Source organism: Nannobrachium achirus, assembly GCF_963921795.1.
Source record: "Nannobrachium achirus genome assembly, chromosome: 24".
NCBI lineage: Eukaryota > Metazoa > Chordata > Actinopteri > Myctophiformes > Myctophidae > Nannobrachium > Nannobrachium achirus.
The window spans coordinates 47,792,083-47,805,936 of NC_137831.1; the positions used below are offsets into that span (position 1 = coordinate 47,792,083).

A 13,854-nucleotide genomic window follows, 5' to 3' on the forward strand; every position below is an offset into this window, starting at 1 on the left:
ATCACCTTCTAGATTATAGGTTTGGACAAGTCCTGTATGGCGCTCGAGCAGCACTACAGAAGTGAAACAATAACGTTGACTCCGTGTTCAGATAATGGCTAAATGGTGCATTTATAAAGCGCCTTTATCCAAGGCGCTTTACAATGTGCATTACATTCACCCATTCACACACTCATAGGGCTGTCACCATTATTACATAATCGTCTAATCGCAATTATTTGACATAATCGTGATTCTTTTTCATAATCGTCATAATCGTTTCCATGTTGAAAAATAAAGTAAAGAATTGTGGAAATAGCAGATCTACAAGCTCACAATGCGTTGCATCGCGACACGTTGTGAGCTTGTAGATCGGCTATTTTCACTATCAATGTTCTTTTTTATATACATTTTAAGTATAAAGTTGTCAAATATGTCAGTAATTTCTGTATATTTAGGTTATGTGTCATATCTACCGTGTGCAACTTCAAAGCCTAAAAGCCAAACAGATGTAAATGTCAATGACAAAAAACACAATTAAATCGTTAATCGCAATTATGTGAGTGACAATTAATTGTCATGTAAAATGTCATAATCGTGACAGCCCTACACACTCATTCATACACCGATGGCGGTGGAAACCATGCAAGGCACCAACCTGCTCACCGGGAGCAACCATGGGTTCAGTTTCTTGCCCAAGGACATTTCGACATGTTGCCAGGAAGAGCCGGGATTTGAACCTCCGACCCATGGATCATTGGTCAAACATGCTCTACCTCTATAGGTAGCTCTACCTCTTGAGCTCCAGCCGCGACCTACCTTTTAAAAGCCTTGGTGCTGGAATGTGTGTGTGTGTGTGTGTGTGTGTGTGTGTGTGTGTGTGTGTGTGTGTGTGTGTGTGTGTGTGTGTGTGTGTGTGTGTGTGTGTGTGTGTTAGGGCATTCACGAATAGTGATTTTTAGTATTCTAATTATTCGACCTCAAAGTATTCGAATAGTCCAATATTCGACAGGACTGGCCAAACTAAAGGTCAAATATTAAGTAAGCAAGAGGTGAACATTGTAAAAATAGCCGATCTACATGCTATTTTCACAGTATTTATCTGCGGAACCGAGTCACATTAAATCTAATACCTACAATTCCAAGTGCTTGTCAGGGTGGGGGTCCCCAGTTCAAATATGTTTATTTTGGGGGTCACAGCCTAAAAAGGTTTTAGAACCCCTGGAATAGAGCATTAACAAATTCATCCACCAGGGTGACAACTCATTCTTATGACTTCTTTATAAACTATATATTTTTAAAGAGAGAGAGAAAAAAGGGAAAAAAAATTAAAAAATAAACAAATATTCAACTCGGTGAACAACGTCGAATAGTGACTTTGATATTCGAATATTCGAATATTTGGTGAATGCCCTAGTGTGCGTGCGTGCGTGCGTGCGTGCGTGCGTGCATGTGTTTGTGCGTGCGTGTGTGTGCATGCTTGTGTGCGTGTGTGTATGCATGTCTGATGACAGGGTTCAAGTGGTTAATAAGGATACTTGATTGACCAAATTGTTTCTATATAGTATAGGACATGTTTTCTTTATATTGGACAGAAGAACTTCCTGTCCTCCTGTTCAATAGAAACAGAGGAGGATGTGACACACGTCATGAGCCAGATGTGACCGCTACCCAACCCCAGTGGCAGGGCTGGAAAAAGTACTCACATATTCTAGTAAATCAGTATCAATACTGCAATATAGAAATACTCTGTTACAAGTAAAAGTCTGTGTCCGTGTCCATGTACTTGAGTAAAAGTATGAAAGTGTTGGTATCAAAATGTACTTGCAGTACCAAACGAAAAAAGTAGTCATTGTTCTGAATGACCCATTTCACATGTTGGCTCCAGCTCAAGTACAGTAGTTATCTGTACATAAGATATGATTAGTCTACAGCAGGGGTTCCCATACTTTTTTGTCTCAGGGCACCCCATGAATATTTTTTTTTTAATCCGAGGCACCCCTACATTATAATTTTCACTTCCAGCACCTTGTATTTATAGCATATTGTCGTTGTCCGGTGGAAACCTTGTATGTCCAAAACCGTTCATTTTGTATTTATCATCTATAAAAAGTACTAAACTAGTGAAAACAGCGGATCTACAAGAACACAACGCCTCGCGATGCAATACTGTTTTCACTAGTTTTGCGCGACAGTCTTATGAAGCAGGGCTTTGCTTTACCAAAAGACGTACACATTTGATCGACAATACTCCCTCATGTACAGTATTGTCGATCAGGACCTTGTGTGTTTGTGTCCATGGTGTCTGTGTGTTACTGTTGTCTAGTTGTTTTTTATGTATTGTTCACACTATGCTGCTGAAACGTCATAATTTCCCCTAGGGGATTAATAAAGTATATCTCATCTCATCTCATCTCTCATTTGAAACTTGGAGATACGAGGTTTCTGCCTGACAGTGACGATATTTGAGTGATTTTGTTGCAAGGATAATGTTGAGATAATAGCCATTTTGGTTAGAACTGACTTAACTTTGTACTTCAAGTTTAAAATGATACTCAATATTTTTTCAAGTGTCCAAATAAATTCCAAATATTATCAAATTATCTCGCGGCACCCCTGGACTGCCGTCGCGGCACCCCAGGGTGCCCCGTCACCCACTTTGAAAACCTCTGGTCTACAGTCTACACAAAACCAACGATTCACAGAACAAAGAGGCAAAACAGAGAGTGAATGAGAACTAGTGAAAAAGAAACAAAGAACCATGTCTGACTGCAGCCAGACTTGTTGGTTTTGCGTATACTGTAGACTAGCCATATCTTATTTACAGATAACTACTGTACTTGACCTGGAGCCAAAACACATACACACACATGTACGCACGTGCTCTACACCAGTGGTTCTCAACCTTTTCAGGCCGCGAGCCCCAAAATAATCATATTTTAGCTGGGGACCCCCCACCCTGACAAGCACTAAGAGTTGATGAATTACATTTTGTATAACACGGTTCTATTGTGAAAATAGCCGATCTACATGCTCACCTCTACATGCAACGCGAGGCGTTGTGAGCATGTAGATCGTCTATTTTCACAATTTCTGCCTCTATTGACAATTTAGCCAACGTTTCATTTGTCATTTTAGAGGTATTAAAAAGTCCTTAAATTGTCACTTTAGAAATGTGCACATACCCTCTATACGCTTAAACTTTATGTTGGTTTGTTTACTGTTGAGCGAGAAAACAATGTCTCACATTAAGCTAATCATCTGGGGACCCCCCAAAATAATTTGGGGACCCCTCTGGGGGTCCCGGCCCACAGGTTGAGAACCAATGCTCTACACACGCACGCACGCACGCACGCACGCACGCACGCACGCACGCACGCACGCACACACACACACACACACACACACACACACACACACACACACACACACACACATTCCAGCACTGAGGCTTTTAAAAGGCAGGTAGCCATTATCTCAACACGGAGTCAACGTTATCGTTTCACTACTGTTACTGTATCTCTGTAGTGCTGCTAGAGCGCCATACAGGCCTTGTCCAAACCTATAATCTAGAAGGTGATATGCTGTAGAAGGGTCGTTGTGGGGGGAAATTAGCTGCTTGACTAAATGACTGTTTTCGCTCCAAATGCCAAGAGGCGGCCTAGGAACATGACCTGTCTTGACCTGTTGGTGACAGTGACAAGTGACTGTGTTTAACCACATGCACCCTAGCAGCCTTATTCTGGGCTGAACATTTAGTAAAGACAGACAAGCAAGGCGTCGCGTTGTGAACTTGTAGATTGGTTATTTCCGGCAAAGATATTTTGTGTAGAAGGGGAAAAGCAGCAGATCCCAACTATATAACCTTAGGGGACCCCGGTCAACTAGGGATGGGACGATATGAAAATGTCATATCACGATTATTGTAACACAATAAATCGCGATTTACAATATTAACGCGATAATCAAAATCCCTTATCCTGGTTCAGAACATTTGCCAAAGAAATAGCCGATCTACAAGCGAGATAGCCGATCGGCTATTTTTTTGGCAAAGACATTTTAAAGAGTGAAAAAAGACTTTATGAAGTACGCATATTATAAGTACAGCCCACAGCGTCCACCGGCGGGAATCGAACCCAGGACCTTCTAGCTGTGAGGCGAAGCGCTAACCACTGCGCCACCGTGGCCCCTATTATAAGTACCTTTTACCAATTATAGAGGGTTTAAGTGTTACCGGATATGCAGCTCGGCAAATAAAAGCCGAATTGATCACAGTGCATGACGAGGATGATATCACGATATAAATCTCCACGATGCGATTATCGTGAGTGTTTTTTTATCACGATAAACGATAATATCACTTATCGTCCCATCCCTACGGTCAACTACAGTAAGTATATTGGGTTTAATTGGCTAAAGCTAGCTCAGGATAGAACATACGGTATACTCACACACAAAGACAATGGGCTCTATTATGATCCAGGTCTTATGCCTTATGCCTTAACTTCTTTGCCTTTTTGAGCGGTGGTCACACCGTCTCCATAGCGTGGCCGTGTGTGTATCCGTGTGTGTGTGTGTGTGTGTGTGTGTGTCTGTCTGTCTGTATGTAGCCTCTGGTGTATGTAGCCTGAGTACCCTGGGTGACCAGAGAGGTGCTGTTGAGTCTAGTCTGCCCTGAGCATCAACTGCAATAGCAGTGGCGGCCTGAGTGACATACATGCATGCATGCATGTATGCATGTATATTTGTTTTGCTGTTGCGCAGCCTCCACGACCACCGCTCAGTTCACACGGGTGTGATTTTTTTTACTATTTTGAAAAACATTTTTAAATACTTCAAATGCTGATCTACATCTGCACGTTGTGAACTTGCAGATCAGCTATTTGAAATATTTTAAAAAAATGTGTATATATAGTAAAACAAGGCAAAGAAGTTAAGGCATAAGGCATAAGACCTGGATCATAATAGAGCCCATTGTGAAGCCAGAATATGCAGATTAGATTTTTGATGAGTAAAGAAATCATTACTCACCAAATGTACGTTGTAGGGGCTTATTGTGTATTATGTGATGTGTTGAATATACGTCTATTGTTTTGTTTATGTTGTCTTCTGTGTTGCAAATGGTGCCACATATGATGCACGATACGTCTATTGTTTTGTTTATGTTGTCTTCTGTGTTGCAAATGGTGCCACATATGATGCACGATACATTTCGGTATCAGCAGCAACAGCTACAGTATACTCCTTGGTGTTGATGGAATATAAATTAAGCTTAAAGGAGTAGTTCACCCCCAAAATGACTTTTTTTTCTATTGATTAGTCACGCCATGTAGACTAGAGTTCAATAATATTTTTAGTTTTTTGTCACATTCCTAAGAAAGAAAATTGATTAGAGTAAATTTACCCCCATTGATTCCGGAAGGGGACCCGTTTCGAAACGGGTCCCCATCCGCAACGATTGGGGGTAAATTTATTGTTATCACATTTTTGTCTTAGGAATGTGACAAAAGACTAAAAATATTACTGAACTCTAGTCTAGGGTTGGAGGCGGTAACCGCCGTACCGCCGTACCGCGGTATACCGTGTCATTGTGCTTACCGCGGTAAAAAGACAAAAAAAAAGGTCTATTTTTTATTGGAAAACAAGCGAGTTTTAAAACGGGGGAGAAGCGAGGACCGCATGCGCTCCATGCCGCTCTGCTCTGGGCCGTGTACCACACGTTGGAAGCCACATACGTCACTCAGACACAGACCTGCACACAGTGCAGGACAGTAGAGTACGGAGCACAACTCTATGACGGAGCAGCATAAACTTTCTCTGTAATCCACTCGACACAAGGATGTTAATACATACCTTGTGTTGTGGCATATCTTTTTTTATTCTTACGGATTACTGGCGGAGCGCGGGCCGCGTGGACTAAAACCGAAAATGAAACTATTTTACTTTTTCCACCGCGTCGCACGTTGTGCCCCGTCCAGCGGTGCGTCTGCGATTTTATAACCTTTTCTGTCAAGTCTTGTAACTAAAACCTGTATATAGCAGCACTCAATCACTGCGATTTGAGAGTTGAGACGTGACGTGAGTTTACAGAATCACTGTACACGATCTGACTACCCTTCCTCTTCTGGTTTGTTCACACAGCTGTTTGTGTCTGAAAAGCCCAAGTAGCTACGACAGTGCAGATCTAAAAGCTCAGAACGCGTCGCGGATGCGATGTGTTGTGAGCTTGTAGATCTGCTCCTTTGAAAGCCAGACCCGCTGTGCTGTACGGAGAAGTATAACTCGGGCAGTCAGGCTGTGTCGCCTCTCCACTGTGGAGAGGCGACTTTTGGGAAGATGATTGCAATATTTTGGCTTATCGCCGAACCTTAATTAATAGATACGGGGGTGCGGTAATTACCGCAGTACCGGCGGTAAATGGGAAGACGGTAATCGCGGTAACAAAATGTCCATACCGCCCCAGGCCTACTCTAGTCTCCATGGCGTGACTAATCAATAGAAAAAAAGTCATTTCGGGGGTGAACTACTCCTTTAAGACCAAATGAAAAGTCAATATTATATTGAATCCTGGCCAGAAGCCTTTTTTTTTTAGATATGTTGTAAAATGAAGTGATGCAGACAATGTAGCACAATTCAATTTACTTGGGAGGGTGAATTCCTCCATGCTGGCTCTCAATCATAAGGCCAGACATTCTGTGGCTGCAGTCAGACATGGATCTTTGTTTCTTTTTCATTATTTATCATTCCCTCTCATATCGCCTTTTTTTATCCCATGTAGAACGGGTACACATTTTGTGTATCATTATTTTATGCTTTAACTATTGAAAAATAGCAGATATACAAGCTCACAGCGCGGCACCGAGTGCCGCGCTGCGAGCTTGTAGATCTGCTATTTTTGAAAAATCGTGAAAATTAGAATTTTGACCCGATTCTATAAGTGTCTTTTGAATCCTTCTAAGATGTTTGGATAAAACCTATGTTTCTATGTCAGCAATCTGGCCAGCCATCGTCAAAGAAAAGGTCCTTTTCACTTAACTGGAGCTCAGTTAGTCTGTTCTTGAGAGACTACTATGTCAGTGGTTCTCAAACCTTTTCATGTGAAGGACCCCCAAAATGATATTTATTTGGCCACGGACCCCCATTTCAAAATATTTAGTTCCAGGGACCCCCCAGAAGCAAAAATGTAGTTACAAACGTTCGCTTTGAATATACATATATCCAAAGATTTGCACACATTTTCACGGCTTTTTCAAAAATAGCAGATCTACAAGCTCGCAGTGCGGCACTCGGTGCCGCGCTGTGAGCTTGTATATCTGCTATTTTTCACTGGTTAAAGCATTCAATAATTCTAGGCCTAAGTGGGTTAATGTAACATAATGTAACATAACGTCATTGTCGGGTGAAAACCTTGTATGTCCAAAACCGTTTGTTTTGCATTTATCCTTTTAAAAATGATTTAAACTAGTGAAAACAGCCGATCTACAAGCACGCAACGCCTCGCACCGCGAGGCGTTGTGTGCTTGTAGATCGGCTGTTTTCACTACTTTTGTGAGACGGCCTTGTATGATGTAGCAGGGCTTTACTTTGCGAAAGAACGTACACCGTTGAAACTTGGAGATACGAGGTTTCCACCCGACAACGACGATAAGCAATATGTTCTTTTGCCTGGACAAGAAGATTCTGCAAGATATAATGCACACAGCAGAGACAAATACGATGTTAATAGCCTACTGCTCCTCACACAGTCATTATTTGGCCAAGTCATACATTGTAATTGCTTTGGAATGTTGCATATGCAAAGTATGCTCATACAGACAGCACAATTATGCATGTTGCCCACTCCAGCTATGAATAACGGGTGAAGTATTTATGACTGTACTGTATAATTATCCCGGCAAACAATTATCACAGCCATACAACAACTACAGCATAATCCCATGTTTAGGATACTAGCAACGTGTGTGTGTGTGTGTGTGTGTGTGTGTGTGTGTGCGTGCGTGCGTGCGTGCGTGCGTGCGTGCGTGCGTGCGTGCGTGCGTGTGTGTGTTTGTGTGTGTGTGTGTGTGTGTGTGTGTGTGTGTGTGTGTGCGCGCGTGCGTGCGTGCGTGCGTGCGTGTAGGTGTGTGTGTGTGTGTGTGTGTGTGTGTGTGTGTGTAGGTGTAGGTGTAGGTGTGTGTGTGTGTGTGTGTGTGTGTGTGTGTGTGTGTGTGTGTGTGTGTGTGTGTGTGTGTGTGTGTGCGTGCGTGCGTGCGTGCGTGCGTGTGTGTGTGAGAGAGAGAGTGTTTTGACGCATGCAGTGCCACACACACACACACATGTGTGTGTGTGTGTGTGTGTGTGTGAGAGAGAGAGTGTTTTGACGCATGCAGTGCCACACACACACACGTGTGTGTTTGTTAAAGGGGATGTGACTTCTGCAGCCAAAGGATGAATATTTGAAAGGCCCGGTGCCTTTGTCAGGGCCAAGCCACAACAATGAAAGGAGAAAGTAGCCTTTTGAGGTAAACGATCAAAAGGCAAAGCATTTCTGCAGTCGAAACTGAGGATATAGACGCGGCAAATGGACCCTGTGCCTTCTGCGTGTCGTCATTGTGTTCTATTTTGTCTAAGAACGCAGATGGCCTGGTTCGATTCATGTTCTCACACCTCCATGTATGACTGTTCTTCCCTGTAAACTGATTGGTGAATGGTCCCCATCTGGGATTGGCCAAGGCGTCTGTGAATGGAGCTGGGTTCAGCACCGCGGACAGCTCCGGGTCTAAATGCTCCCATAAAGACGTTCTCACTAACAAAATAAACTAGATAATAGAAACGTCCTTTAGTGAAAGAACCCACCAATATGCCCCATGTACACAGGGACGTGCAGAGAATGTTAGAGAGGCAGGGGCTGAAAGTTCTAAAAGGGCCTTTTGGTGAAAATATCGAACATAGCAGACCTCCAAGCTTTCAGTGCTTGATACCACAAAGCATAGTCTTCAGGAATGGCATGGAAAGCATTTGCATTTCTTTCACCATAGTAAAAACTGCATTCGTGGTCTGGAGAGGGCACTTTTTACAGACGGATAAAAAGGGCAGGGCCTCAAGCCCCCGTTTATGTCTATGTGTGCGCGTGCCTGTTATAACTCATAGTTTGGAAACAAACTGGGATCATGGCAAGGTTATTAAATCCCAAGGCTGTTGTAGGTTGTCAGTTAACCACTTAAGCCCAATTCAGAAATGTTCAATATAGCCGATCTACAATTGCAAAATGTCACATTGCTACTGGTTGTGATCTTGTCTGATCTGCTATTTTCTAAAACATTGGGAAATGTTCTGTTATTAATGACCCATAATTGCAACTGGTAAAAACAAACCTAGCCCAGCCCAGACCTACTCCCCCCTGCCCTCGTTCTTTGTATATACTTTCTGTTTGTATAAACGTACTCTTTTTTTGTTCTTTAATTATTATTATTTTTTTACTGACTATATCTACAGCATAGTACTGTGTTCTATTCGTCTGTCATTCAATGTTATATGAGATACTTTAATGGTTTCCTGTGGAAATAAGCTTAGTCTTTTCTAGGATCTCCTTTTAGTAGACCTTGTACCAGTGAACTGTACCGTCATGAAACTGTACCCTTTTCTATGCAAACTTCTAATAAAGTCTTCAATCAATATGGGTGCCAGCTAGTGTGAAAGTGGTTAAGCAATAAGCATTACGAGACCTGTATGGTAGCATGTGGATGGAAAGAACGACTGTGCCTGCACTTTAATTCTTTAGTATAGCCTAATACTGCTGTAAGCATCTGGACAGCAACGAGGTCTGGCGGTGGAAGGCCTATACCTACACACAGGGGTGTCGCACCAAATTCCGGGCCCTGGGTACAAGGATTCACTCACATTTTGTGCTTTAGCTACTGAAAAATAGCAGATAAACAAGCTCGTAGATCTGCTATTTCTTTCTTTTTTTCCTTTTTTTTTTAATCGTGAAAATTCTGAATTCTGAGTCAGAATATTTCAAATCCTTCTAAGGTTTTTTGAAAAACCTATGTTTCTATGAAAGTGGTGCTCAAATATTTTCATGTGAAGGACTCACAAAATGATATGTATTTGGCCACGGAGCCACATCTCAAAATATTTAGTTCCAGGGACCACCCAGAAGCAACATTTGAGTTACAAATGTTCGCTTAAAAAGTACATATATTTGCACACATTTTCACGACTTTTCCTAACATAGCTGATCTACAAGCTCGCAGCGCGGCACTCGGTGACGCGCTGTGAGCTTGTATATCTGCTATTTTTCACTGGTTAAAGCAGTCAATAACTCTAAGCCTAAATGGGGTAAAAAGTACATATATTTGCACACATTTTCACAACTTTTCAAAAAATGCTTGTGGCGCGCTGTGAGCTTGTATATCTACTATTATTAAGGCCCATCCACCTTGGGCCCTATAGTAACTCAGTCCCACATTCCCCCCCACTTGTGACGCCCATGCTTACACACAGGCTGTAATGAGCAAACACATGGGGTTGGGAAAAGAGCTTTCCAGCACATTAGGCAGGGAAAGCACCTCTCCACTTTAATGAAATGCACTCGACATGAAGTGCTGCGGCCATGTCGAACACCTGCGACAGCCAGGCACGCTGACGTATGAACGTGGCTCGAAAGTTGCATTGGAATTACTGATAACAGCCCTATGTGCTGCTGCTGCTATAAAGGCGTATTGTTCCTCCCACACCGTGGGCATCATTAGGATTCTTGTGCGTTGTGGTAATTGGGTTATCGATAGCTATGCAGAGTGGACCGACCTCGGGCCTGTAGGCTACAGTTTCATATATATATATATATATATATATATATTATATATATATATATATATATATATATATATATATATATATATATATATAGGCCTGTCAATGTCAAAGAATACGGGACGCCTCGGCACCTATAGGCTAACAGTGGAAGGGCTTTGAAAGCCAATAGCTGTCGCTGCCATGTCCACATTAGCCCTGTAAGACCCAAAAATAGAAATACTTTTTTTCTGTCAGATGGTGTTGTATGAGTATTTTGGAGAGGAAAATGTTGTTCTTGTTGTTGTTTTTTTTTTTTTTTTTTTTTAAGGTTTTATAGCCATAAATCATAAATCATGTTTTTTTCCTAAATAACATATGTACATGTTCTAGACATTCTAATGATCACCCAAAAAAAATATTACAGGCATCTTACTTATGTTTTTGTGAGGAATAGCTTCAGTGGAAAAAGTGAGATGTTGTTCGTCCAGACTCTGGACTCCAGAGATCTTTAAGATGTGTGAATGTCAGCCTCTGTGGGGGGTATTCATAGCCTATATTCATATGCAAATATCGTGGCCAATGGCATTTTAATACTAAACAACAGGATCCAATGGTGATGTTTTTAGGTGTTTTTTTTTTTTTAAATAAAATACAAATGTTGTAATACTGCAACAGCGGGCCTTACAGGGTTAGAATAGGCTCCTGCGGGGGCCTGTGTGAGCACAATGTGGAGATGAATGAACATGAGGCCTCCGCCTGGAGCCCGGAGTCTCCTTGAATCTGTCATCCCGTCTCCATGGCGACAGGCGGAGGAAGCAGCATCCATACCTACTGGCCCAAATCAACAGATGGATAGAGAAGATCCCCCGGCTTAGAAAAAAAAGAAAAAGAGCAGAGAGGGGGGCGAGAAAAAAAACGCTTTTTTTATCTTACCTTGCACTGCTCCATGCACGTCCTCACCGAGTACGCGTCCGTCTCGTATTTCAGAGTCATGAGCTCAAAGTCCTCGTATTTCTCCTGGGCGTGCATGTCGTAGCGCTGGTACGCCTGCACACACAGGCTGCACCTGCCCGTGTCGCCGTCGCTCATGTCGCCGGCGACCTGCTGCAGCACGTCCAGGCTGCAGTTCAAATTGTCCGGACTCGTCGACCCGTTGAAGAGGTCCAGTAGCGAGTAGGAGTTACAAAAGGAAAGGTACAAATCACTCATATTTACAGTCCGCGGCGGCCCCTCCTCCTCCCCCGCCGCTCGCTCGGAGGAGAAGGAGGAGAAGAGGCCCTTGCACAAAGTGTCGGCGTCTCCAAAAGTGAAGCAGTCTTTAGATAAACTATCGCCGTGGTGGTGGTGGTGGCGCGTTTCGAGCCGCCACAAGTGTTTGGTAGAATTTCCTATAAAAATATCACGTTGGTTTCCTCTGAGGCTGCTGTGTGCTAAGTGGGTACTTCGGGTGCTGGACGGGTAGGCGCCTGCTGCTACTCCCGCGTCGTCGTCGTCGCCTCCTCCTCCGTCGGCGGACGATAACTTGTCGCGGAGCTTGGCCTCGGCGCAGAACCACAGGTGATCGGAGAGGAGGATGGTGAGGAACAGGAGCGACGCCAAGGACAGTCGCCATCGCTGGGTCCGCTCCGAGTCGGTGAATGGCTTTTCGTTGTCGCGGGGCCGCTCGAGCCAGATCTGGAAGCCGTGCTCGTCCTGGTGCTGCCAACACGTCCAAACAGCCCGGGTCATATTTTGGGAACGGGCTGCTGCTGCTTCTTCTTCGCCAGTGGCCGACTGCTCCACCGCGGGGGCTCCTCTCTCACTGCCACAACGGTCATTGACGGGAGCTCCACCGCGCGTCGTTCTCCTCTTAACGGGGGTTGTCCTGGCGTACCTCCGCGACGATCGGCGATAATTCCCATTAAATTGACGTGCCGGCGGAGAAATGATATGCCGCATGAGCCACGGGCCGCATCCTCCTCCACGGATGCTCTCCGGTGAAGATGCTATTCTTTAGCAACATGTCTCTCGCCTCCTCTACCTTAGCGCCTCCTCTGTTGGTGTAGCCTCCTCTTCTCTCTTCTTTTACCTCCCCGTGCAGGCGGTGCTGGTGGTGCAGCTGCTCTGCGTATTTCGGCGCACACACACACTTCCACACCGTGCATTTACATTTTCCCCGGCTGCTGCTGCTGCTCCGGTCGTGCTGGCGGCGGGACGAGGAGGGCCCGGACGTGTTTCAACATGGCGAGGAGGTTTTCGCACGGCAGATGGCCTGGGATGTGGTGGTGTGGTGTTTTTTTTTTTTTTTTTTTTATGCCCACACTGTCATCATCATCATCCTGTGCTCCCGGATCAAGTTGCCGACGCCATGATGTTCGCCCCGGAGACGCGCGCGCGCCTCACTCGCCGTGCATGGAGCTTGCGCCGTGCGTGCGCCGCGGAGCGTCAGCTTTAAGCGCCCGTGACCGCGGCTCACACCTCGCACTACGCACGCGCACACGCAAACACACGCACACGAACACAGGTATGCAGCTGCCATACCCTGGGTCCAGGGGGGGCAATAAAAGTTACTTTTAAATATAAATCCATGAATGTCTCTTTGTCTATCTGTGCTGGTTATTAGGCCTATGTTGTTAAATTACAGTAAAATAACTACAAATGCGAAAATGTAACAAAATGGTCACTTTAACAAGGTAGGCTATTATAATTATATTCTCCACACTTTTATTCTCCCCATCTTGACAAATGGTATATTCCCAGGTTCCGCAGGTCAGCTGCACAGGTTCAATTCATTATTGTTAATTGTGGCACTTTTACTAACATGCCAAGTTTAGCTGCAATTGAACAACCGTTCCAGGCAGATATACAGTATAGGCCTGCTTTTTCCTGTAGGCTATTTTCTGGCATAGCCTACCTCCATCTGCTGCTGCTATTCCGATGTAGGCTAATTATATTTTCTGATTCTGCAAAAATAATAATATTACGAGGCCTATTATTGTTATTCAAAAGAATCGGTCCTCAATTCACCCTTTGTCAAGTCCCGTCCGTTGTCCCGCCCCTCTTCGCACCCATTGGTTGCTGTGTCTTGGTGGGACAAAAGTCCTTTCTCTCCATCCACTT

At 44.0% G+C, this 13,854-nt stretch overlaps 1 protein-coding gene across 1 annotated transcript in view; it reads right to left on the reverse strand.

Annotated features, from left to right (window-relative positions):
* Positions 1 to 12,483, reverse strand: part of LOC308280343 (NALCN channel auxiliary factor 1-like) — a gene marked incomplete at both ends in the record, with an annotated part of 107,231 nt that extends 94,748 nt beyond the window's left edge. The window contains one exon of the mRNA XM_080720605.1: positions 11,689 to 12,483. Coding sequence (XP_080576731.1) covers positions 11,689 to 12,483 — 795 coding nt within the window. The remainder of the gene's footprint in view (positions 1 to 11,688) is intronic.
* Positions 12,484 to 13,854: the final 1,371 nt, after the last annotated feature.